Source organism: Cardiocondyla obscurior, linkage group LG23 (genome assembly GCF_019399895.1).
Source record: "Cardiocondyla obscurior isolate alpha-2009 linkage group LG23, Cobs3.1, whole genome shotgun sequence".
Classification (NCBI taxonomy): Eukaryota; Metazoa; Arthropoda; class Insecta; order Hymenoptera; family Formicidae; genus Cardiocondyla; species Cardiocondyla obscurior.
In genome coordinates, this window is record NC_091886.1 from 1,703,186 (window position 1) to 1,730,253 (window position 27,068).

General features: G+C 36.6%; 5 protein-coding genes across 6 annotated transcripts; 2 read left to right on the forward strand and 3 right to left on the reverse strand.

The window, feature by feature from the left end:
* Positions 1–6,180, reverse strand: LOC139111243 (carcinine transporter-like). 2 transcript variants are annotated; one of them, XM_070671383.1, is made up of 11 exons: positions 6,014–6,179; positions 4,864–5,324; positions 3,040–3,312; positions 2,566–2,764; positions 2,054–2,312; positions 1,736–1,928; positions 1,499–1,604; positions 1,310–1,413; positions 806–1,020; positions 542–717; positions 1–465 (listed from the first exon to the last, which is right to left on the reverse strand). In XM_070671383.1, exons 3-11 carry the CDS (start codon positions 3,306–3,308, stop codon positions 247–249), a joined length of 1,740 nt encoding a protein of 579 aa, XP_070527484.1. In that variant the 5' UTR covers positions 3,309–3,312; positions 4,864–5,324; positions 6,014–6,179; the 3' UTR covers positions 1–246. The 2 variants fall into 2 exon arrangements, with proteins under 2 accessions (XP_070527484.1, XP_070527485.1); XM_070671384.1 differs by lacking the exon at positions 4,864–5,324 and having other exon boundaries at positions 6,014–6,180.
* Positions 6,181–7,399: 1,219 nt separating this feature from the next.
* Positions 7,400–17,607, reverse strand: LOC139111238 (organic cation transporter protein-like). Its single transcript, XM_070671374.1, has 8 exons — positions 16,619–17,607; positions 13,003–13,186; positions 11,895–12,153; positions 9,372–9,670; positions 9,168–9,280; positions 8,814–9,028; positions 8,289–8,637; positions 7,400–8,141 (listed from the first exon to the last, which is right to left on the reverse strand). The coding sequence occupies exons 1-8, from the start codon at positions 16,969–16,971 to the stop codon at positions 7,886–7,888; spliced, it is 2,028 nt and encodes a 675-aa protein (XP_070527475.1). The 5' UTR covers positions 16,972–17,607; the 3' UTR covers positions 7,400–7,885.
* Positions 17,608–20,126: 2,519 nt separating this feature from the next.
* Positions 20,127–23,020, reverse strand: LOC139111246 (ectonucleotide pyrophosphatase/phosphodiesterase family member 5). The gene is made up of 8 exons (XM_070671390.1): positions 22,672–23,020; positions 22,012–22,258; positions 21,838–21,930; positions 21,394–21,760; positions 21,110–21,319; positions 20,771–21,028; positions 20,594–20,684; positions 20,127–20,491 (listed from the first exon to the last, which is right to left on the reverse strand). Exons 1-8 carry the CDS (start codon positions 22,782–22,784, stop codon positions 20,464–20,466), a joined length of 1,407 nt encoding a protein of 468 aa, XP_070527491.1. The 5' UTR covers positions 22,785–23,020; the 3' UTR covers positions 20,127–20,463.
* A 95-nt stretch (positions 23,021–23,115) lies between these two features.
* Positions 23,116–25,071, forward strand: LOC139111248 (uncharacterized). The gene is made up of 4 exons (XM_070671393.1): positions 23,116–23,336; positions 23,405–23,692; positions 23,761–23,927; positions 24,024–25,071. The coding sequence occupies exons 2-4, from the start codon at positions 23,488–23,490 to the stop codon at positions 24,621–24,623; spliced, it is 972 nt and encodes a 323-aa protein (XP_070527494.1). The 5' UTR covers positions 23,116–23,336; positions 23,405–23,487; the 3' UTR covers positions 24,624–25,071.
* Positions 25,072–25,308: 237 nt separating this feature from the next.
* Positions 25,309–26,741, forward strand: Mrpl24 (mitochondrial ribosomal protein L24). Its single transcript, XM_070671395.1, has 5 exons — positions 25,309–25,600; positions 25,749–25,934; positions 26,015–26,217; positions 26,300–26,486; positions 26,576–26,741. The coding sequence occupies exons 1-5, from the start codon at positions 25,505–25,507 to the stop codon at positions 26,660–26,662; spliced, it is 759 nt and encodes a 252-aa protein (XP_070527496.1). The 5' UTR covers positions 25,309–25,504; the 3' UTR covers positions 26,663–26,741.
* Positions 26,742–27,068: the final 327 nt, after the last annotated feature.

The following is a 27,068-nucleotide window of genomic DNA, read 5'->3' on the forward strand; positions in this document are numbered from 1 at the left end:
AACATGTAAAATAAAAGAAGCTGTTTAATCATTTCATCAACGCTCTTAAAATCCTCCTAGAAAATCCTCTGATTAGGAAATTATTTCGACCTTATCTATGATCTGTTTTAACTTGTATAAAAAAAACTTAATTACTTATTATATTATCACGTGCTGCACACAACGCAGTTTCATTTTTCTTTTTTCTTCTTTTTAACTATACTTAATCGACGGTCACGCTGAGAACTGTTAATGGAATTAAAAAAACTATGTTTCGCTTGAACGATAATGTCGATGTCGATTTGAACGTGATCTCTCGTAACAGGGCAACATCCAAAAGCTTTGGTCCTTGCCGAAATCCTCTCCTTGACGCAAAGTCTGCGGGAGATCGCGACCGAGCGTCTCTGGTAGAAACATCACCGAAGTAGCGGCTGTAAATGACACGATGCTGATGATCACCATTGGCAACATGTTCCAAATTTTGGCCTGAAACAATTTCGATTAATTGGTCAAATGTCGAGCGAATAAAACTTATATTTTTTTGGTAAAAAAAATTACTTACACTATCCACCACGTACGGGGCGATGGAATGCGCGATAATGCCAAAGATATGAATCAATGCGATGCCTTGAGTTCTAATGGGAGTTGGTAGCAATTCGGCGGCGTATTGGAGACCCACATTCGCTGCCATATTTAAGCAAAATCGTGAGAGCACCGACGTCGTCAGTTTCGCCACGGCTGATGGAGTAACAATAAAAACGCATGAGAAAGAATCACGTCGCTGGGCTGGTTGAATTTATTCGAAAGCCTATGTAGATGTGCTTACTCGACTGTAACAGCAGCCCAGCGATGCTGAAGAAGCAAGTCATGGCCATAGTGATAAATCCGCAGAATCGGCGACCCCAGCGGTCCAGCAGCAACGTCAGCAGTAGTCCAGCCGGGAGCTCGGTCGCACAGGCAAGGGAAAAGGACACGAACACCGAGCTCGGGATCAACTTGAGAGAGTATACGTGGCCATCGAAGGCTATCATCGTCAAGGACCTAGAAAGTACCAAAAGTTACATCCGTAACTTCGCCGTACGCGACGTATCTAATGCATTAAAGTGGAGAGTGGGACATAGCGTCCGATCTTGAAAGCAACAGTGTAGTATAAATTTAGCGAATAAGATCAGAGATACGTGGTTCTGAGGCTACTTTCAAGAAAAAAAAAAAAAGAAAAATGTTACAAGATATGTCGTGATATTTTTGAGAATTAATGTTTCCCGAAGATAAAAAAAAAAAAAAATAAAGTAACGAAGTGGAAGCAGAAATATAATCGTGTCTTACTTACCAAAAAAGAATTAGGAGAATGGTATTTTTTGCTAGCCACGGTAAGTTCAGAATATTAAAAATGGTCGCGCTTTCCCTTTGAGTATCGGCTAGGGTCAAGCTTCTCTGTAAAAATAATGAGATGTGTAATGAGCGATTTGCATAACGATTTCATATATTAACTTGGCATTTCATCGTCAGTCTTACTTACAACAAAGATGTCGTAGATGCGCGTGTCGGGACACTTCTTGTTTATCTTGGCTATCCGTTGCAGCTTCTGTATCATTTTGTCTGTTTTGCCGTTGGCGATGTACCATCTAAATAGCAAAATAGTATTATATTTTAGTAAAAAGTAAATTTTTAGAAATTCCAATGCACGTAATTTAAAAAATATAAACCTTATGTGTGCGTTTGTAATTTCAATAAATTAAAAATAATATTTATTTACCGAGCGCTTTCAGGAAGAATCCATGGTGTGATGAAGGCGCTTATCAACGGGATCGCGCTGATATAGGCGAACAATTTCCAATTTGCAATATAGTATGCAATCCACGGCAGAACTGTGCTTCCAACAGCAAAGTATATACCAAAGGCAATATTAACGACGAGAGTTCTTCTGTTTACAGCCATGTACTCGAGCACTAACGTGATTTAAAGAGAATAAGATTTTAATTTATAATTAAAAAAAAAGAATAAGACAACCAAGTATCTCTCCTTTGAAATTTGTAATTATTCAAGCATTTAATTTCCGATTATTTCTGCTTACCAATAATCAGCGGAATATTGATGCAGTTGTCGAAAGCCAGACCGGTAAAAAATCTGCAGACTGCGAAGGACCAGAAGGTGTTCGCGCTCGCAGTTGCAATCGAGGCCAGGAACCCGATGCCGTTGCAGAACATCAGGGCGGGAATTCGGCCTACGTGATCGGCGACCCATCCGAAGAGTAAACCACCGATGATGGAACCGCCAAAGAAAATCGATTGCGCAGTCGATATAAGGTATTCTTGGTCACATACCCAATCTAGCTAATCACAAAAAGTTTAGAATCAGCATGTGAGATGCTCGACGTATGCCGCGCGTAGGAATATAAATCTAATCTTCTTTTTACTTCAAATTCTCGTCATTTATTCGCGTATTATCGGTATCTGGATTACGCCCAAAGTCCTCTTATAATTTTAATTACTTCCTCGACTGTTCGTCAAGAGCACTCGTAAATCTCGACTCTCTCATCTTTTCGTATCGTATTTTATACGACGACGAGTTCTAGGGATACTTCACCTCGCTCGCTATACTCGCGTACGGAATCTGCGTGAAATTGTATTCCCATCCATCGCTGCAGGTAAAGGTTCTGTTTGCCTTAAAATCGATTGACCGAATGTCCTTCCGATAACTTAGAATAGCAGAGATATTCAAATCCAACCGATGGCATCGATCGTAATACGGATAATACTGCGATTTCGGTATGCCGATCTTTACTCTGAAAACATTTACTTTTAAAAGAGAAGTACGATATATCTTTTCGACGACAAAAGATAACGAGAAGACATAACACGCGTGAACGTGAAGAGAGACTTAAGTGATTAGCCAACTTTTTAACGAGCTCAAATTTATTTTGCCAAATAATTTATAGACTTACAATACTTAATATGATTATGAAATATAATTACAAAATTTTTAAAGAAATTTAAATATTAAAATATATTATTTTTTTATTTAATATTTGAATAATTTCTGCGGTTGGAGAGATCTTACCTTTCTTCTTGTGTAAAGTTTAAGGAAATCAGTTTCTCTATCTTACACCAATGCTCCTGCGGTACCAGGGTGAGAAAAAACTGCGAGAAATATAAACTGGCGTAGGCCACGCTGTATGGAAGCAAGCCTAGAAGAAGCAACCATTGATATCTGCCAAAGTCACCAACGTACGGCAAAATATCGTCGAAGGTCTCCAACTTTGGTCTCATTGCGTTCTCGTTTGAATTTGCGTTATCCACATGGCTTTTCATGCCGTTCGAGTTCTTCATCGCTCTGAAAAATACCAATACATTAGATTTGCATTTGACAAACTAAATTAAAAACAAATAAATCGAGCGCATAATAAAAATAATCAGACTTCGCGTTTCTGTAACAGAAGTCGACTGAATCGCGGGGCAAAGTCCGTGCAACTTAAATATATATCCTTGAGCAGAGATGTCTAACGGCGACTTGAGTGAGAGCAATTTGAGTCTGAGAAGTCAGTGATATCCGAACGTGACGAGATCAAGTGACTGGGGACGTGCTTTTCGATCAAGATAATAACGAAGATCAAGAACAAGTTTAGTGACCCACGGTGCGATTGGCGACGTTGGATTGCACAGCTTTTGTATGACTTGATATGTCAATGACCCGGATTAAATCAGATATTATTTAGATAAAAGTATCAATGTTACATCGAGAGATATTAAAAATGTCTCGGCGTCAAATAAAAATCCTTGTCGCTTACGATTTTAATATTTAAGACTCGCAAACATTTTCACGGACGGGTTCTGCGATGACAGACTAATTTTTATTCTTTAGGCCCGAAAATATCGTGCTCACGATTGTGTATCGGCAAACGCCCCAAAGAAATATAGACAAAAGTTGATCCAGAAGCGATGATATCACGCGCAAAAGTTATAAGGGTCAATGTCAAATGTACAACGCCGGCGCGACAGATCATTACAAAGTGGCTCGATGCCACGTGATAGAGCGATTAAAAAAATAAAACCTCAGCGCGTAACAATACATTTCATAATATCGTTTTAATTCCGTGCGAGCCGGCTCGAAAGTGAAAATAGTGGTGATAAAAGAATGAAAAGGTTCAAGTTCAAATCCGCATTCTCTTTCATAATTTATACGAGTGTAAATACATTTAAGTTGAATTTAAAACCGACGATAGCATTACGCACATATATCTCGCATTATACTCACATAACAAATATCTTACTGACCATTCATTAAGGTTAACTAGCAAAAGCATTTAATAAATGCAACCATTAGAACAATTGGCGACTGCAATTGTGTGGTTGCTCTCTAACTCGCTAATTCTTTTTCATTTTTTCTTTTTTTCTTTCTTTTACTTTAAGACGGTTTTTCTTTCTGTATATAAAAAATTATCGTTAGCTAATAATTCTAAATTATTTGTTTCTATGTCATTACAGTTCTACGTAATCAAGCTTATCTATTGAATGCTCTAGAACGAAGTTAGTCATTGATACTTAAATGATAATTTATATTTTAATATTTCTGACATGTCTGACATGTTCAACATAGATATGACGATATTTATGTATTGCACATGAGATAATATTTTACACTTTTATATTTTTAGATGTAAGTTCTTTAATATATTCTTCAGTCAACTTCTTTTCGTTCTTTTTATTTTGATTCTTTAATTGAAAAAAAAATTATTTTAAGCCTAACAAAATTTTAGTACTTAAAAATTTGTAAGTCTTTTAAATAAAAAAAAAAAAGAAAACTTGTATACTTTCAGTTTTAACAAGGAATATGTTCAAAAATTAATTGTACATACAATTTTTAATTATACCTGTTAATACTTACGTTTTCACTTTTTGTTAAACTAATTATGCACTTTTCGAATATTTTGCTCTTAATTTATATTACTTTTATGTAATGTATTCTCCCGTTTCGATTAAAATTAATGAGATATGGAGCTGTTATTAAACGTAATAAACTCAATAAAATTATTCTGAATTAAACCTTCATAAATTACAAAAATTATAATAATCGTGAATATTAGAATATTATTTCACTGGGTGATAATTATTAATGCCGACGACTTGCGGCGAATTCTCACAATTATCCGCGACTCAACGTTAACGATGTTCTCGCGTGGAGGACTGCTCGCTGTCTGAAGAATAAGCCAGATTGAGTTCCGTTGATATGGGTGCTCGGAGAGAGAAATATGATATACATATTGTACGTAGGGTCATATCTACCAATGCATATTAACTTTTATCTCGGCTTAAACTTGCCTTTTCATTTCCTTCTAATTCCAGGAACTAAAACGAGATACGAAAGATAAATTAAGATTAAAGTTAACTTACGTTGCCAAAAAAAAGTGCTTCGCAGCAGTTGGCAAGTATAATTTCAATCGCGATGCAAAAAGAAATAATTAATAAAGACCGATCGCCGTCGCGGAGAGAGAAATCACCCCAACAAAGATCACCGGTATCTGCAGATAAGACCAGCGAGAAATATAAATCTAGTCTGTATTTCATTGATACGTTTAACGCACAATATATTTCCAACCGATATAACGTCTCGTTAGATATCTCGCAGCTCCAAGCACGAACTTTCTTCCCGTTAACCGTACCATAAAAGATTCATTCGTAACGAGATTCACGCGACGTGTATGTACATAGAAAACTTGCATTCCGCCTGGGGCAAAATTGTATGCAAATTCGCCGTTCAGGTGCAAGGGAAAAATCGATACGACCTTCGCAATACACGCGACTGATAGAAGTTCTATACGCGACACCTTCGGCGACTCGCAATCGAAGTTTATAAGTTCACTGGCAATAATAACTATGTATTTTCTGCAGTTTAAATGAAGGCAGGAATATAAATTATTTCTAAGAATAATATCGAAGAGATTATTCAAATGAGAAACGAAAGCACTACTGTTTACATTGTGTTTTAGGTTATAAAAATCCTTCGCTATTTTTAATTGATAGTTTTGTCCACTTACCTCGGTATATTTTAAATCATTAATTTGAAATGGAAGTACACGATGTGTTAACACGAAAACGTTCAGTTACAACATTACGACGCGAAGGCGACGTCACGTTATTTTATGAATAAAATCTGTTTAAGGTGTCACACGCGTAGATCGGTCGTAAACAATACCGCGATCCCATGCTGCTCTACCGACGTATTCGCGGCGGTATTTAACGCGCTGCTAGAACTCGCGTTTCCAACGAGCCAAACTCGCAATCTAGAAATAAACTCGTTTGCCCGTGGGGGTCGATAAGCTTACTTAAACGTAAAACCTTGACCATTATTCGAGTTGAAACAACACTGCGACAAATTTGACGAACAACTTGTGTATAATATTTGCATAAGCTGCAAAAATAATGTTACTTTAATTTCAATTTCAATTAATCAATTTTAATAAATTATAATGCCTTCGTTGCTGTTGATAATGTAAAAAAAATTAGTTGGAATAATATTAAATAATTAACTGAATACAATGAATTATGTGATACGAAGTAATACAAACAGCACGAAACAATTCAGTTAATACAGTCCTCTCATTGTTAGCCAATTCTTTCACTTGCGATGGACAAGCTGTCGATAGTTATTACCATTTATTAACGATCTCATTCTCCCAAGTAACATCAGTACCTTTTAATCAAAGACGTGATTAATAATAATTATATGAATATCAATTCACGTTTATTAACACAGATCAACGGAAGGTACAAATTAAATTATACTCTTATTTACACTATAAAATACTGTATATGTACACGAATCTCGAGATCTCAATTTCAGCGAAAAAACATTTCTACGTAAACGTTCTGAACGAGAAGACATTACCGATGTGCGCATCAGGGTATCACAATAGAGCTGCAGTCCGAAAATTTATCATTCAAAGCGCGCGATCGTCGATCACATTCAATGCGCAGCTCGTCGCGCCATTTGATATAACTCAAAAAATTTGATTCGCATCCGTTATGTACATTGCATACTACATTAGTACACATGAGCGACAGTGACCAGTCTCAGCTGCGACAACGCGATCAATTTATATAAAATGCACCACTGACCGTTCTCGCATTGTCCGGAGTGCGTTATCTGTATTTGACTTTCATCTATTTTTCATCCACTCCTCGATATACATAATTTCTATCCACGGGATCAGAATGGCGTATTTTGAAGAAAATAAAAAAATGTTACACTCACTTCCGGTCACTCGCGGGCATAACAATATTATTTTCTTTTTTCTCTTTTCCTTTGTATTTTCTTTTCCTTCGATAAACGCGCATTTCACAGGAAACTGATAAGTTTCGAAACTTAACGCGTTCACAAACTCACGATACCGGTTTTCTTCCTCTTATTAAATACGTGGTAAAAATGCATATATAAATATGAGTCGATAAAAAATCTACAGCCTCGCATTAAACGTTGCAGAGCTGCGAGCAAAAGTCCTTATTTATTCGCTTAAAATTCACGTTGCGAACTTCAAGAATGTCACACATATAAGCTTTAGAATATAATAAAGAAAAAAAATTGTAACAGTCCTATTAATCTGCAGAGTGAAAATAGAATGACCAATTAGAATACTCGAATTGAATTCCGATTACGTTCTAATTAACGTTTCTATTTTCTACTGTCAATAATATTTAAAAATTAATTGCAGCAATCTCGTCTTTTTCTAAATAAGTCGACTTAACAGAATGGCGAGTTAGGATCGGTCTAAACGTGACGGTTTGATATATAAATGTAATGCGTAATTTGATTTTGGTAGCTCCGGTATCACACGATTCTGATAGAACAGTAGAAAGAGAAAAAGAAAGGAAATGCATTGATATATCACAAATCAGGACCGCGTGTCTCTTCACTTGTCCTCCTTGTTCTCCTTATTCTCCTTATTCTCCTTGTTTTCCTTGTTCTCTTTGTTCTCCTTGTTCTCCTTGTTTTCCGCTTCCGTGGCCGCGTTTACGCTTTTTCGCGATCTTATGCTTGATCGTTGTATCATGCTGCTCCTCAAAGTCTCTCCGCGAGTAGACGCTCTCATTGAACTTCGCAGACTGCTGCGTTCGAACGTCCGGAAGACGGCCACTTGTGGCACTTCCACATCCACAGGTTTTTTTCTGGGGAAAAAAAAATAAAATAATGTAACACTAATGTACAATTAAAATAATTAATTTTTCGTTCCAATTGCGATTACTTTATCGAGAGAATAAATTGGCGTTGCAAAAAGTTTTTAAGAAACATTGTGAATCATCTTTGACACCTACTTTGCGAGACATGGCATGTCCCATATCTTTTGATCCTTCCCAAAATCTTCACCGTCTTGCAAAGTTTGCGGTAGATCCTTATCGAGTGTCTCCGGCAGTAAGAGCGTCAAAAGACCGCCTAAAACGCCCAAGATGCCGAGAATTAAGAGTGGCAGAATGGGCGAGACAATATCCAAGTAAACGACAAAGGGTGCAAGGATGCTAGCGACGTATCCCATTATATGGATCAAGGCTACGCCTTGAGCCCTCACGACCGTCGGCAATACTTCAGCCGCATATTGAAGACCGATATTATACGAGATATTGACCCAGAATCTTCCGATAATCGCCAGGGTGGCTGAATAAATGTCTGAAATAAAAATAAAAGTGAATTATATAGCTTTCTATAATTTAGAATTTTTTATATATTTTATTTCCAAAAGTTTCTGTAACTTTTATTTTATTATAAGAAACTTTTTAACATGCTGCTGCCTCGAATGTTCTAATTTATTAGCTAAAAGGGGACGATTCAGCAGTAGTACTCACTATTCGTAACCGCGCTCGCCCAGATGCTGAAAATTCCGGAAATTGCCATGGTACCGCAGGCCAACCAGCGTCTACCCCATCGATCGAGAACAAGGGTGAGGAACGTGTCTGCGGGTAGCTCGGTAAACGCCGCGATGGTGAACGTTACGAAGACGTCGAGTCCGAGATTATTCACGTTTCTTACGTGACCATCGAATACCAACGATATCGCCATCCTACAAGGCAAAAAACATATTCAACACGTGCGAACAAAAAACAAATTTACCATGACGTTTATAGTTATCAAATAAAGAATATACTTTCAATGTTTCATATTACTATTTATTATTTTTATTTTACTCAATCAGTACTCACCAGATAATAATGAGAAGAATCGTAACGTTCCGCAAACGTGGACTTCTAAATAGATCCACCACGGAATAAGTCTTGTCTGCTTCTTGTTCCTTGTACACTCTGGCACAGGTTTCCTGTTACATCAACAAGTCATTTACAGCCAATCTTTTTTGACGAGGTAGACATAATTCATTATCTCTTCATATGATCAAAGACTATTCTTACGCGAAACTGTTGATAGACGTTCTCGGGAACTTTCGTGCCGTTGATGCGCTCGAATTTACCGAGAATCTTAATGGCCTTCTCCACTTGGTTTTGGCTAACAAGCCACCTCGCGCTCTCCGGTACCAACCAGGGTGCAGCCACCGCCAGAGCCAGAGGAACGGATATCGCAACGCACGTCATTCTCCAATCGGCCAGGAAATACGCGATCCAGGGTAAAATACAGGCGGCGAACGTGAAAAAGAGAGCTATCGACATGTTCGCCACGAAGGTGCGCCACTTTGGTCCCACATATTCCAATACTGAAATAAAAAAATCAAAACGTTAGAATAGTATCTTAAACATCGTGCTTTCTAATCTGCAAGCACCAACATTTTCTCCGTGAATAATTAATCGATTTAAAATCTCGGGATGAATTTCAGATTTAATTATTACCGGCTTGATATTCTTCATGCTGACTTTGCGCGAGCCGAGAATGAAAATCGGAGAATGCATCAGCAAACTTATCTCTCTCTCCCTCTCTATCTTTCGTAATTTAGATAATACTTGGTTGTTCAAGGAAGGAAGCCTAATAATTAACGCAAACTTCTCGTTATGTCCGTAGGCAAGCGTGACCTCCCAACGTTCTTATCGTGTAACAGCTGGGTATTAAACCCACGAAATAATTCCTGTTTGTTGATAGGATAATACGGATAGTGCATTACAGACTTACATTATCTTAATTAGATCGACGAGTGGCCATTTTTTCTAATGCGCTACCTTCACGCTACCATCCATCTGTGAAGCGTAAAATTATCAGTGAACCGTTCTGTGCGTATTTAGTGACGGTCGCAAGGCTACGAGTATCCAATAACACAAACCGATTTGCAGATTTCAAAACGTCGCGTGCACTCCGCGAAGAATTTTAAAATACGCACCGACGGCGTTCGAAAATTTTTTCCTCGCCTTCATCGCGTTCACTGACCGCGCGGGCGAGTTGTTAAAAAATGTTCCCGCCGTCGAGTAAATTAATATAAAATTAATTTCTGAGAAACGAAGCCGCTCCCTCACGAAACACGTCGAATTTTCGCGCCTCGCGCTATAATTTGCGGCACGAAACGCTCGACGAGCTCGACGGAAGCGTGAACCGAGCGATTTTATGATTTCCTTTGTCCTTCAATAAAAAAAAAGGTAAAAGGCAAATTGATATCGAACCCGTAATGAATTAATTCCCCGAGGGAAAAAGAGGGGCGATCGACTTGTCGATTTAATGCTTCCTTTGCAGATAATGGCACGTGCCTCTGACATTGGCCACGCTTCCACTGTCGAGATCGGCGAAACGGAACTGGCAAAACGCGTACGAGTGCAATAACCGTGACTTCATGAGTCAAACCGGGCGAGCTTGACCTGGTAGCTGAATCCGGGGATCGTAATCGGCCGTGACTCGGCACGGAGCTCAAAGATCAATTCGGGTAACACCGACAATCACTCCGGTCCGGATTACCGGTCTATCGCCGAGGTCGGGCTGCGATTATCAAGCGCGGGATAATTAGTAACAGTTGCACAAGAAAGGACAAGTAAATGTAGAGATTGTATCTCTCTATTTTTTTTCTTTTTTTTCTTTCTTTCCGGTGCAGCTTTAAGCATGGATCAGAGTGCATAAATGTCTACGCGATTGTGTGGAAATCGGTCCGTATCCCAGAACTCTCATAAAAACGTTTAATCGCGATTTAATCAGTTTAATTGCAATTACGGTGAAATAACGACGATCGCACCGCGATAGCTGACGGGGTTAAGGTTGACGTAACGGTTTGGTGGATACAAGGAGATGCGTTTTTAGCGCGCGGCATTGTTCCACGTATGAAATCGAGATAGCCGCGTATACGTGGGAAGAACGCCTATCGGGAATAAACGCGCGTGGAATGCCTCGGCGATCGTTAATTACTAATAAGCGCGGTAGAAAGGAAAACTCGCGTTGAAGCCGATCGCGATCGATTCCGATCTGGAATTCCGCCGATCCTGCTTGACAGGAAAATGTGTCAGGCTCGTTGCCAAAGATTTAATTGCGGGTTTCAACAGGTGGTCGAGGTTCAGGAGCCGAGGCGTCTCGATATCAATTACGCGATTGATATATCGCGAATGAAATTTGATTTATTGGTTTTTCATTAACGCGCGTAGTCAATTAGAAATGATCGTTGCAAAAACTGAACGCGGAATCCAGTAGATCAAGCCTTCGCGTCGGTTCAAAAGTATATTAATCACGCGATCGTTTCTTTGACAAGATTATTATATCATCGTTATTATTTGCAAATACGATCGGTTTTAATTAACAGAAAGTCTCGCCTCTCGTTTTCCTCTTTTCAAACGTTCATCTTGTGTCGTACGTCGCGCGATTCTCGACGGAACAAACGCGACTTTTTTTTTTTCCTCGGCTACCGAAGTTGCAAATCGTTTATCATTAACGAGGGAACAATTATCACGTCGGAAGGGGATGGAGAACCTCCGTAATTAACGGGTAATAGCTTGAATTCATGCAAGGATACGTACCAAGTATGTACATCATGGTGAAGCAATTGTCGAAAGCGAAGCCGACGAAGAATCGGCACAGTGCAAATTCCCAGAAACTTCCGGCCAGAGCGGTCGCAATCCCGGCCAAGAAGCCGGTGACATTGGCACCAACCAACGCTGGTATTCTGCCGTATCTGTCGGCGATCCATCCGAAGATCAGCCCGCCGAAGATCGCACCGATGAAGAAGACGCTCTGAGCAGTGGTCGGCAGCGCGCTGTGCTCGCACACCCATCCCAACTGCAATAAAATATTAATATTAATAAAATATTAATAATACATTATTACTTAATTACGTCATCGTAATATCTCAGAGATGACATGTGTCCGAAAGACGTTCGAATTCTTACAGACGTCGTATGATTTTATCATTTTATTACGACACATCTTGCGCTTCGTCAATAAAACCGAAGAGATATTTCTGTTGCGCGGAGAACGTATCGAAGTGAAATATTAAATTTTGTCTCTCGACCCAGAATACTTAATCCTTAAATAATAAAATTTGCCAACACTTTTATTACGATACGTTTCGAAGCTTGAAAGCCGCGATGATTAATCGTAAAAATAACCGGACGCGTTCTCTTGAAAAGACCAGAGTGAATGATCGCTTCCAAACCCGGTTGATGGTCCCTGATTTCTAAGCAGCGTCTCCAACGAGCGCGAGAAGTTGCTTAATTCCAGGTTGCTTAATTACGGCGCAATCGCTCGTGTAAATTGTATCGCTCGTTACGTACTTCTTCCCGGCTTGTCCTTGCCTCAAGAATACACGTGATTTACGTGACAGAGTGACGCATTTGTTGCACGTGTCGACGGTACTAAGTGCATAAACTATCTTTCGGCTGTCTGTCGAGCGAATAGTAAATACTCATTACGTCAAATATTTAACTCCGTAAGTGCACTATTTCACACACGACGCGTTCAAACCACCTTGATCTATTTACAGTCGACAACCAGGCTCTTAATGACCAAATCGCCATTCGTATCTTCATGATATCAGAAGCAAGAGCGTAGGTTTCTTTTTTTTATTTTATTTATTTTTTTTTTATTAATCTCGATTTTCTTTCTAGCTTTCTATTCTTTTCGTCTTACCTCAGTCGCCACGGTCTCGTACGGAATGTCGGTAAAATTAAACTCCCAGCCGTGCGAGCAACTCCTCGTTGGCCAGCTCGGGTCCGGATCTTTGATTCCGTTCAGCAGGATCTCCGTGTAATTTACATCGTACATACTGCATTTGGAGTAGCCATCTTCGCCGAGCGGTATCGCCAGAGCGATCCTGAAAAAAAATTTAGTAGTGGAGCGGAAATATTATTTAAGAGCGGCAATTAACGTGGAAGATCCTGATAAGACAGGCCGAATTACTCGGCTGAGACTGGAAGCCATTAACCAACAACCTGATAAGACGGTCGGTATAATAAGAAGTTCCAGTAAATGTCAAGCGTTAACCCAATGAAAGGTCAGGCGCGAAAGGGATTGTTCTTGACGGGAAATCGAAAACGATTACTAGCCGACAATTAAGACCGCGTATAAAGGTCTCCAATTATCGAGTGCGTGTATGCCTATGGCTAATAACGCGTGTGCAATTTGACCTTTATATGAATTATGCGAACGGACGCATTTGACATCGATTGCAATGTACATACGTGCAATATTCTTCATCCTTGATAGATACTCATTTGATAGATGCGAGCGTCTCTTTAACATTCTGCACGAGTTAGCACAAATGGTCAAGAGAGAAGAAAAAAAAAAATTACAGCCACAACGTTAGATCGCAAAATCAATTTATGCAAGAGCACGTGTTTTCGAAGAAAAAAAAATGCATAATTAATCGTTACGTTCCAACATTTAATTAAAATTTAATTAATGGAGAAAGAAATAGACTTTTACAACGGGAGCAAACAATTTTAAGAATCTGCCGATTTTTCTGAATCGAGAATCAAAAGCAGATTGCACTAAAGTTGAATAAAAATTTAATAAATTAAGATTTAAATTTCGTAATATTGTTAAGATATTTAATACTGAAAGTTACGTAATTATTATTGCACGGAGAATATTCCAAGGTTCTTCCAGAATTATATAAAAGCAAATTTTAATTATTCGCAATAACTATGCATACGTATTAATTAAACGACGTTGATTGTAATACGAAGATACGCAGAGACATCTCGTTTAAGGACCGTCTTTCTGCCCGCTCGCGTACGATCAGCGTGGTCTTACCGCGATATTATGTCGAAAGGCTTACACAGGCATTTTTCACGTTCACGCTCTCATTACTAGTATGAAGGTTTTGTGCAAATTTATCACTCATTATCTACGAATACTCGCGCTGAGCTGATCCAGACAGCCGGGGGCGGCCTGCGAGCATTATACATATATTCCTCTTATTGATTTTCCAATTCGCCGCTGACAGTCGTCAAGAACGTTAACTCGACCGCAAACTTTTTCGTACAAATTGGCAAAAATTAGCGCACACGTGCGCGTAACAATGGAAAAATTTCAACCGAGATAAGAGCGCACCTTTTACGAACCTCGTGATAACTAGCAGTAAATTTAATATCTACTCTGTTTTCCACTCCATTTAATACAAACGTAATTCTAGTACTACAATCGGTCTACCGAGATTATGCGAATTGCCGGATAAAGTGTCATATTCGCTGCTTTACTTGAAAGTACCTCTGTAATAATAACAAGCCTCACGTCCGATATACGTGCGCTCCTTATGGATTTCCATAAAAAAAAAAAAAAAATAAAAAAGGAAATATAAAAAAAAAAATCCTACATTAACTGGTCATTTATCTCGTCATTAGGCTGACGTCAGAGGGATAAAACGAGACTATTAAACCAACACACAGGCATTGCTAATCGCGTCGATCCTTGTCGTGCCGAATCGTGCAATCGAATTGTGGCTGCGAAGGCCTCGAAGTCGCGTCGTTTCTATACTTTCCCTAGCTGGGACACGTATCCGCGAGCACCGATACGTTTCGCGCCGTATTTCCACTATTCCACCTGTTCTTTCGTGCCGGAGATGAAAAATCGCGCCGACGCTCGCTGTCAGCGAGCGCGAAATGCACGCCGGTGACAATAGCCGGGAATAGCGTTGCATGCATGCAACGTACGCCGCGTTTATTTCCTCTTTTGTTTCTTTTTGCTCGTTTTTTTTTTAATTTAAAAAAAGAAAAGAAAATCCGCGAGGCTCGCGTGTTTACTCCAAGTGCAATATAACGGATCATTAGAAGCGCCTTTATGAGTTATTAGCGTGTCTCGCGCTATGCCGTTACAGCAAGTATTACATATACTTTACGACGGATAAACAAGCCGTGCAGATGCGAGTACATCGCGCACAGCTCACTTTAAACTACTCGTATTAGAATTAACCACGAGTAAATATAAAATAATACAATTTATAAATAGATTTCTGCTTTAAAACCCGGTAAGAATTGCGAGACGTTTAGAATGAATTTAAATAAAACTCGCGCTTCCTCCGCGTGTTCATTTCGTAATCATTAGACGGCTTCTGTGATACTTTAAAAAAAAAAAAAAAAAAAGATTCCCCCTTAGTAATTGGAAGAATGCTTCTAAACGACTGAGAAACGGATAAAGAATACTCTCAAACAAGGTAGATTATTACGTAATAAATAATTCACGTCTATCGTTGTGTTCGATAATTCATAAAACGGCCGAGCTCTCGCAATAGAAAAATATAGCAAAACGCACGGTCGTGAATCACCGGGTTCCACGTATTCCGGGTAATTCGAATGTTCACGGCATATTTGTTCACGCAGACAATTAACCACACCGGAGAACGGTCTTTATGGTATACTGGTAGTAAGCGGAGTAAGATTTGCTTCGGGAAAAAAAAATTATTTAGAGACGTAATCAACGAAATGCGAGGATAAAGTGCAGCCTTGGGCATAAAGAAAAAAAAAGAGAGAAAAAAAAAGAAAGAAAAATTATAGGAAAAAGGAAAAAGTGTTTATGTAAGTACAATTGTACGTGCAAGCATATAATGGAGATAGGCGAAACGAGATTTAAAACGCTGAAATCTATTATCGCGAACTCTCTTCGAACTTCCGATGAAAAGTTGCTCGCCTATTGAGTTAACGTGCTCCGTTGCGAGGGGACTATCGGTATCATTGTGCATTTACAACACGCTCTATTATTCTCTTTATTATCAAAGTTAAAAATGTGTATTCATAGTTCTATCGGGAAAAAAAAAAAAAAAATGCTTATCCTAGATTCTGATCAAAGATCTGATCTAACTTAGTTCCGATAGGCGCAGAGCAGCCTTATCGAAGTCTCTTCTTTCGGTATCTCAATATCGCAATCGCATTAATTAGTTCTGATAGGTGCAGGCAGCCTTATCAAAGCCTCTTCCATCGGTATCTCAATATCACAATCGCGTTAATCTGTTATTAATCGACAAGTAGACGGCTATCACTTTAACGATTTCACGCTTTATGTTAAGCAAATAAGTAGCGATAAAAAAAAATAACAGAAATATAAGACAAGGTGTTATAAATTATCATTCGCGGATTAGTCGAAGCTGCGAAGTGTTACGCGTATTTCGCGGCTTATCTGCCACATTCTCGCGAATTATTTCAACATTTCCCGGTTTCGTTTTCTATCATTTATCCCCCAAGATAATCGGCACGTTATTTCTCTCTTTCGTCATTAATACGCGGAAACGTGAATAAAGATTTTATCTTACCTTTCTTCAACCGTGAGATTCTGCAACTCCGGGACGCGGCACCAATGCTTCTCCGGTATGAGGGTGATAAATATTTGCGAGAAGTACACCCAGGCTACGAAGAAAGCGAACGGTATCATCAGCACGAACAGGATCTTCTGATAGGTGCCGAATTCGCCTACGTGCGGCAGCAGGTCGTCGAAGTCCAGGTCCTTCGGTTCTTCCTGGTCGTCCTGGTCGTCGCTCTTGCGAGCTTTGATGGAAGAAAGCCCGGACGAGGCCGAGGCCGACAGGCCGCCGTCCGGGCTCGCATCCTGCGGGGATAAATTCCCGGAAACCCCCGCGGACGTCGGAAACTTCTCTTGCGGCGGCATGTCACTGTCGACCGAGACCTCCGAAGTTCCTCGGGAGAAGATGGGAGGTAAGGGAAGTTTCTTCGTACTGCGCCCACGATTCGGATCCAGCCTTCAGGATGCTGCGCCACGCGCGTACAATTCGGACAGCTGATCCGCGGCGCGGCAAAACGGAAAGGTTATGTCAAAACAAGAGCACTCGTATGTACTTGTTACTCCTCCAGCTTCCGCTCGGCTGCGGCGAGCAGAACTCCGTCCTACGTCCCGGAAAACATGCCGAGGGACTTCTGTTTCTTCGCTCGTTCGCGACCGTTGCCAGTCGTTATCAGCCGCCCGGTACTTCTTCAAACACCCACTCTGATCGCGATAAATCAAATCCGGCGATGCTGGATCGGCTCGTTAAACGGCCCGTTCGATTAAACCGCGATCGAATACATCGTGGGAGCCGTGTCGCGAAGTCTTTCGAAGGTAACTGATAAAACTAATCCGAGAACGTGTAACGGGCGAAAAGAAAAATCTGGCAAATCCTGAGAAAGAGAGACAACGACTGGAACGATCTGTTGCGTTCGTGGCTGGCTATATAGGCACCGACCGTGGGGTACGTGGGGTATATCCCCTCTTTCTTTCTTGCACACACACACACTCTTTCTTTCTCGCTCTCTCTCTCGCTCTTTCGCTACCGCTACTGAACAATTCAATGTTCTCCAAGTGTGGCATTGAACGCGCCACGGATCACATCGATCGCCCTCGTCCATCGTTCCCCGCTGATGCTCGAAGTGCTCGAGCCACAGGCGTCGGTCTCTTCTCTTTTCCAGCGCCGCGCACGTCCCATATAGCACGAACAAACGGCCGGGTATTTTTGGATATTGATCGAATATCCTGTCTAACGAGCAATGTCCACTTAGAAATACGGTCTTAAAACAATATACGTCGGATATACAAATAAATCATATGAAGTGAGGGTAGAGCTCTCTGGCTATCGCAGCTATCTTCAGGCGTGTAAATAAAATGATGCATTGCTAACGTTTTGCTTATTAGACAGAAGTAAGACTGAGTAATAATAATTACAATTATTTAACGTACAAGTAAAAACTGCTTGAATTATAGATAAAAAAAAAAATTAAAAAATATTGTACCTGAAACAATGTTATTTGAAATATTGCCTTTGACATGTTCTGCATACATCATTTAAAATTTGTTTGCTGACGGCAAGTGTTGACCGACGTAAAAAAAAAAAAAACAAAATTAACGTCATTGTTATACAAACGCTCGAATGTTAAATCATTCCTGATGTCACGGGTTCATAAATTCTCTCCCTGATAAAGATGCGATCTATGAAATCCGATGACATGTAAAATTCCATTTGCGGTTTCGGAGTGCATACATTATTCAGAGAAATGTTACTTCCGTTTGCGTCGGAAAATACGAAGTAACTGACCCAGTGAATCACAGTGATACGACGTTCGCAAGGCTCTCGCCGTTTTAAACGTTAAATCAATTTATCTGACCGAATCGCGGTCGACGCGGTTTTTATTTCGTACAATTTTTTTTTTTTATAACATTTTCAAGCGGCACGTTTATTATTTACAAGACGTCTACAAATACTTGGACACTTGAACTTTCGGACACGTGTAAATTCGTTACACTGCATGCATTTTGAGTAACGTAAAAAATTTTCCATTTACGTCCTCGATGATAATCCCAAAAGCTACATAAGAAAATTCTAAACAATCTTATCTGCATAATTGTTGAAGTGTCTTTTTAGAAATCATACACTGCATGTTTATCGCACGATTGTAATGCCCGTACTTAGGCAGGTAATTAATACACAATTGCTGCTTCTTTTTTTTTTTTCTTCTTTTATAGTGTGATACCAACGAATTCGCAAAGAAACGATCAAACAGGCGTGAGAAGCGACGTAGAGGATTTACTATTCATATACTATTTTAATTCGTAATTACTTGTTATTATTAATTGTAATTAGTATATCGTTTTCACTCTTTGCAGCGAGATAAAAATATCCTAAGGCTGCACAGTTACATATGCTGCTTTTTGTCGACATAATTAAATTACTTTATTTTTACTTCACGCTGTCACGCAAGCGATTTATTACAATACCATATGATTGAGATCTTATAAAAACTATCCGTTTCCTTGCATTTTAGATCACAGGCTTAAAAGGAAAAAACCAAGGGAACTCGTATTGTTAGTTTTGACATTTGACAGAATATTGAATAACATGCGACATTGCAATAATCGCGAATCGCTATCATACTTTCTTTTCGTCTTACATAAGAGTTAAGTTTTATTTAATGACATAACATAAGGTTTATAATTAAAAAATAAAATAAAAAGTAAAATTGAAATGCGAAATACATCCTTCTTTACCTATTAATTCCGTCACATCCGCATTAATAACGATTGTTCACAGTCGCTTTAGTACGAAATAAGTGAACCAAACAGAGCCTCAGGCATTATCTACATGTTTCATACATAATTCCAATCGATATGACTGCATTGTTCCGCATGTGTAATTAATTTTATTCAACAGGGAACGTTCTATAGTCAGGCAATATTTGTGCATGTGCAAATTTTGCAGTATATTCCAATTCCCTAAGTGCAATTGTAAATTAATATACGTAGGCCTATATAACGTAATAAAGATAATGCCTAATATAAATTCTATTGAATTATATTTATATACATAATATTTTAATTGTAAAATGTCTTCAATATTTTCGTTATTAAAACACTCGACTAATCTAACAGTAATGTTAGTAGAATGCTATTGATTGTTGAAAGCATTGAATTATCTAATCAATCTAATGCAATTCTACAAATGGAATATATTATTAAACTATTCTCTATAATTTATATCTTTACAAAACTATAACTTTAAATGCGTAATGACATCTTGCTGCACTTGTCAATAGATCTTGCAAATAAGATTGTAAAAGCTTTCACATGGAATAACTTAATGCAAATTACCTCCATTACGCGTCCTGCTCGAGATCGATTCTGCGATAAATCCATTCGACAACACGAGTCATTAGATCGGATAATAAATGGAAAAGAAAATTAAAAAATTGTTTCCTTGACGCAAATCAAACCGAAGGTTTCCTTTTCGCAACATTTAGAAGATATAGGATGAACGGCACGCTGAAGAATAAAAATAATTCAAAAGTATACATTTTTTTTATATTAATTACGCATTCATTGAAACAAGAAATAAATTTTCGTATAATAGTTTTAATTTGATAAAATTTTTCTTAATTATTTCACGATATCAACATTAAATAAATTTATTAAACGCCTATATTGTTTTCTTACAACATGGAAGAGACCAAAGGAAATTAAAAAATGCGTTTGTTCTATTCATTGGTAAAAATATAATAATGTACATCTATTTCAAATAATAATTACCTGTCATATTAAATTAATTCATTATTTAAAACCTAAGTAAAATGTACATTTCATGTCTATTATTATGTCATGTGTATTATCAAGTATATTTTATTTACTCAGGGTATAATATGATTCTCTGAAAAGTTAAAATAATTTTGTTATTAAAATTAATTAATACTGCAAAAAAGAAAATTAAGAAAATTGACGCATTAAAATGTATTATTTATTTGTTATTTACCTATAATTGAATACTGATCTTCGTTTTGTTCTATAAATTATTGTCGCTAATACTGAAATTCCTATTAACACGGTAGTTATGATAACTGCAACTAAGTAAGAATATTATTAAAATCTATATATATTTAAAAAATAATTATTAATTTATTAAATTAAAATTATTAAAAGAAATACGTACTGAACATTTTAGTCGTAGATATTGATGATATATCTTTCGATTGTGTCCTAAGGCACTTTGCTATGTTCGATAAAGTGCCATTAACCATAGGGCACCTTAAATTAAGTATTTCACAAAATAAAGGAAATAGATCGGTATTGTTAAATGGTTCTAATTTACATCTTGGCTTAAAAGCAGGTCCATTTGCAAAAAAGAATGGATGCATTTCTTTAGCTTCATTGTTATAACCATGCAGTCCAAACTCCGTCTGATCGTTAACTAAATGAGAAAATCGAAAGAAATACGTATATACTATAATGTATGTACAAACAATAAAGTACGTGAATTGTATAAAATTACCTGTGATGTTAAATTTTTGTTTATAAAGATCTATAGTATCATAAAGATTTTGAAATGCGTATCCAACTTCAGCTATAACAAAAATGGGTCCTACACGAGTATTATTACCATAATTATACTTTTTCGGAATATCTTCCCTCCTATATACTTTAAATGTTTTCGTTTGTTCTGCGGCAGATTTTAATTTCTCATAAATAATTTTTTCTTTTCCTAAAAATAAAATTATTTTAACATAGTGATAAAAATAACAATTCTGTACAAATTGTACAGCAACACGGCCTTACCAGGATGTGGAAAGATATGTAATCCAGGAGAGGTTCCTACAAAGATGTAATCAGTAGCATTAATATAATTTGTTAAATTGATTATTCTTTCCATTGTGACAGATGCCATTCCATGATCACTTAAATGAATCACATTGAGATCTTTGGTTAAACCATAATAATCAATTTTATGGTGCATATATCTGGTAATATTATCCAATTTTTTAAGAATTTCATTAAATTCAGGACTATTTATTCCTATGACATGACCATGGTAATCTGGGTCTTCAATATACAATATTCCCAAGTTTATTGGATTCGTTGGATGTACAAACCATGATAATAAATCGTCTACTCGTTTCTCCCATGAAATTGTATCATTAAAAGCCTGTAATATTTTATCAATACATATATCAAATTCTCAGAATTTTAATACATTATTCAATATATTAATTCAATACAAACTTGTGCGAAAGTAGGTGAGATTCCTTGATACTCAAAAGCAGAACCTGGCCACATCATTGTACCACTCCTTCCACCATTTTTTTCATTAATTGTCTAAAACCATTAAATAGTACATTTGTAAACAGTAAAACACAAATTTAACTACATACAAAATATAATTAATGTTTTACATACCCAAATAGGTAGAATATTCTTGTTGTAATGATACAGTTCATATGAATATTTAGTTATATTATTTTTGCTAGAATCAAAAAATTCATTATCTATAACTCCATGTGATTCTGCATAAAATCCTGTTGCCATTGTGTGATGATTAGGGAAAGTCTTGGTAACATAAATGTTCATCATGTAGTCAGTGTAAGTGCCTTCCATCTTTAAGTGATTCAAGAATGGTGTAACATTTCTTTCAAAGTAGTCATATCTATAATTAAAAAAAATATATTAATTAAAACTTGATATTTTATTTCATATAAATTCCTTTACACTTTAATGAATAATATAATAAAATAAATAAAGCTTAGAAACAAACCAAATAATTATAAAATATGAGAAAAAACTGCTGTCCAATATTATTTAAATATTCACAAAAAATAACAAATTCTTTTGTAATATTGTAACAACAAATGCTATAAAAATGTAATATTAACAGATAAGCCAGATCTCTTATGTCTAAGTAAATCTATATTCAATAATACAATAGTTTATCAGAAGCATATGGAGATGTCTTACATAATTATCTCATTAGTAAAATAACTTTCACACTTATGTCTAATCTAATTTCAATAGATACCAGCAAAACTGTTATCACGTTCGTTACCACAAATGGTCTCATACCTGAAGGCGTCATAAGAGACGACCAACAATTTTGGCAGATCCGGTAAGGGACCCGCTCGAGCGTTCAGCAGGAAGAAAAATAATGGAACAAATTGAGCTACGAAGATCATCATGGTGATCACGTAATCACGACGATTCGCGTGAACATGAGAATGTGCGAATTATCGTCCCGTTAGGGCGAAAACAATCACGAGAACATCGCTGGTGATAGCGACGTATAACCTGTCGGACCACTCCGAACCCCCGACTCCACCGAGTCCACCGAGGAACGTGTCACCGACGCACACCGATCACCGGGCACCGACGTCAACGTGCCCTGATTTTCATGAGATGATGGAATGGCATCCGTAATTCCGTATCCGTATGTCGCTACGGTCGCTACCGCCGCGTCACGTAGCGAGAGCAACCGCAATTAATTGTCAAGAAGTCTCGCAAGGAATTCGTAGATATCTGTGATATCAACCAGCATGAGCAGTGTTGAAAAACAATTGCATGCTTATCGGAATAATGCTACAAAAGAAAAAAAGAGAAGTAAGCTCTACTTGGATTAGTTTCCAGGAGGTTGTTGAAGTTGCAGGACGGTTAGAATTATATTAGAAGCGTTTAAAACTACTTTGTGAATGATACAACACTACACTGCCGCATGAAAAATATAATATACATTGGTGAGTTTGTTATGTTAGTTTAATATACACAGAGAATGCCGTTACGTGAAAAAAAAATTGAATTTTAGGATGCCGTTACAAGGAAAAATCTGAAAAAAAAGATATAATATAAAAGAGTTTATGACCTGTGACCAAGGAAATTGACGAAAAAATGGAAATCCAAACATTTGTATTCTTGGATCTGGAAACAACTGGTCTAATTGAAAAATCTTCTATGCCAAAAATTACAGAGGTGGCTTTAGTTGCTGTCTCTAGAGAGTCAATATGCAAAGGTTTTCCACCAAGAATCTTGCACAAGTTGGTGGTTCCAATTAATCCTAACAGAATTATACCACCTAATGTAGAGCAAATAACAAGTAAGTTATATGAAATTAAGAAAAATAGAGTAAGAATTATCAATTACAATAATTTTATGATTTTGTAGAACTGTATAATGAAGATGTACAGCAATTGCAACCTTTTGAGAATGAACTTTATATGCTAATAATGTACTTTTTACAACGTCTTACACCACCTATATGTTTTGCTGCACACAATGGTGACAAGTTTGATTTCCCAATATTTTTGGCAGAACTTGAACATTTGGATAAGGTAATTGATTGACATAGTAATTATTCTTCTATAACTCTTAATTTTATTTGATAATTTTATTTGATAATTTTATTTGATAATTTTTTTCCATTAAAGTTTCTTGATGACAAAATTCTTTGCATTGATACATGGAAGATGTTTCGAGATTTTTATTCACAACCAAGGAACGATCCAGGTTCTTCTAAAGAACCAGAAATAGTCCCAGATTTGTTAAACGACGAGTACAATGATGTACTCTCTACACTAGATATAGATGCAACTACAAAGGAAAAAAAACTTAGAGTTGTTGCAACAACATCTGCAATATCTCCCTGTAACAATAAATGTATTGAAGTTACAAACAATGAAAAAATAGAGTATGATAACGAGGTTGAAATCCTGTCATCAAAGAATTCAATGCAAGAGACTAATGAAAAAACCCCTGAGAAGCAAATAATAAAACTGGACAACATCTTTGCGAAGCGACCAATCAAGAAGTATAACGGAAAGAGGAAATTGAATTATGTAAATAACAAACCACCTAACTTCAAACTCGAAACCATTTATCAAAGTATGTTTAACTCTGACATCAAAGACAAGCATTCAGCTGAGGGTGATTGTGTTGCTATGATTCAATGCATTACCGAGATTGCTGATTTTTTCCTCAATTGGTCAAGTAATCGCGCAGTGCCATTGTCTTGCTGCAGAAAAATGTAACGCGACGTTATTAACTGATAATAGATAAAAAAGTTAATTTAAAAAATAGTTATAAGTCTATAATCAGCAAAATGGAAGAGTTATAAGTTAAGTAAAATGTGATAAAAATTTTTATGATATCAGGCATACTCTTTGTCTCATATTAAAAATGAGAAGTATATTCAATACACTTAATATGGGGCAAGGAATTTAGTGCCTTAATTTAAACATAATATATGCCTAAATTATTTATTAAATTGAAAGTATCTTCAATTAATAAGTTAGGTTTTAAAATTCTAATTGTTTTAAATGGATAATTTTATCATTTTTGTAATAATAGGTTCTTTTTAGTTGAATTGGCCACATTTGGAATTAATTTTTTTTTTAATGCGGAGGAAGACGGATAAAACTTTATCAGTGCAATGAGTTTGACTAAAAAGAACATATTTTGCATTTCATATATTTCTCTTACGTACAAAATTATTTAATTCAACAAAGCATGCTTCCGTATCTGATTGCGATTTTACTGTTAAAATGTTTCATTTTTTTTTTCTTTTATTTCATATAAAAAAAAAATATATACATATGTGATAGTTTATGTATTATATTTTGTACGAATAAATAATTGTTAATTTTATAAGCAATAAACTGTTATAAAATTATGAAATATCTGTTTTACCATTTCTATTACCATCGAGATCGTTAGAATCATTCGACATTCGATGTTCAATGGTTCAACGTTACGTGAAAGTTAACCTTAAAAGCGGATTACTTAGATGCACTTATTTCGTGCGTTAACAAAATTAAATACGAAGGCTATAGTTTTCTAAATAACGTGAAAATTCCACAATACAAGGATTTAAGGATAACAAATAATTTTATTATAATTTGAGAGAGCAGATATGAGATTAACGTCCACCTTATTAAAACGTGTCGGAGAATGGTCAAAGAAGTATGCAAATTTACCGGACAGGTACATAGAACGAACTATGAGACAGGTATGGATATTGTTAATTAAAAAGAAACTGCTTATATTTAAAAGTGCTATTTTTAATTAATTTACTCGACGTTTAATTCAACTGACGGAATTACTTCGAGAAAAATTAATCAGTTATTTTAATATTAATTATGTATTAATATAACAAGGTTTATTGGAAAACACCCCGTGGCAAGCCAAATTATTTGCCACGTACAGTAGAGAGACAACGATTTCATTTTTCTATACATCGTCCGTGGACACATTCTTTTTATTTTGATAATAAACCTGGCTCATACAAACCAGTTGTTCATGTGGAACCTATTAAAGATTGGAGCTTCTTCCGAGGTGATAGGGTATGTCGTTTTATAGTAGAATTTTATATAAAGAATTTTACACAAAAGAACATTATATAAATTTATATTTTTTGATATAGGTAGAAATTTTAGTAGGAAAGGATAAAGGTAAACAGGGAATTGTAAGAGACATTTATCAAGAAAGGAATTGGATAATTGTTGAAGGATTGAACACAAAGCTAACGTGCACTATGAAGAACAAAAAGTTTCCTGGATTGTATGTACAGGAGGAACAGCCTTTGTTAGTAACTACTCAAGTACAGTTAGTTGATCCTTCAGATATGTGAGTATCTAACGAATTAATTTTATAAACACCTAGTATTCATATTTCATTGTATAATACATTAATAATTACATTAATTCAGGCAGGGAACTAAAATAGAATGGAGATACTTGGAAGATGGCCAGCGCGTACGTGTATCCTCTAGAACTGGTCGAATAATTCCTATCCCTGTCTCGAGTGAAGAAACAATCGATTATAAGATGCCTAAATTATATCTAGAGCGCGATAAAGATACACCTAAAGCTGAAGTGGAAAAAATAACTTTCGAAGTAGGTGACATAAAATATTTGGCGTTTATCTGTATTCTTTGTTAGCTGTAAGATTATTTAAAAAAATTAATTGTATCTTTTATTTATAGCCGGCATTAAAAACATTCGAGATGGATATCATGGAGGAAATGGGTATTAATGATGATCGCGTCCCAAAGAAATTTTATTGGTATTAATCATTGTTATTTACAATTTAATGTTATTTTCAATATACAATTATAGTGTTTAATAAATATATTAAGCGAACAAAGGGAACATATTTTTAAATATAATTAGAAAGGTTTCTTTTGTTTTATCCTCTTTTTTTTTTTCTTTTTTTTCTTTTTTTTTAAACACGCACAATTTTTTAATATGATTATAATTTAATAATAACTTTTATATTGAGATAAGCTATAAGTTTCACAAAAGCTATATTATAAAGTGTCCCTAATTGCAACGCTTTGTATAGGAAATACGCATTAAAAAAGCATTTGTAACATTTAAACAATAAAAAGAAAACGAACAGTTCAGTGCTTTACATAACGAATTTACATTGGATTAATATACGTTATAATATTGATTAATATCTCAATCAATATAATT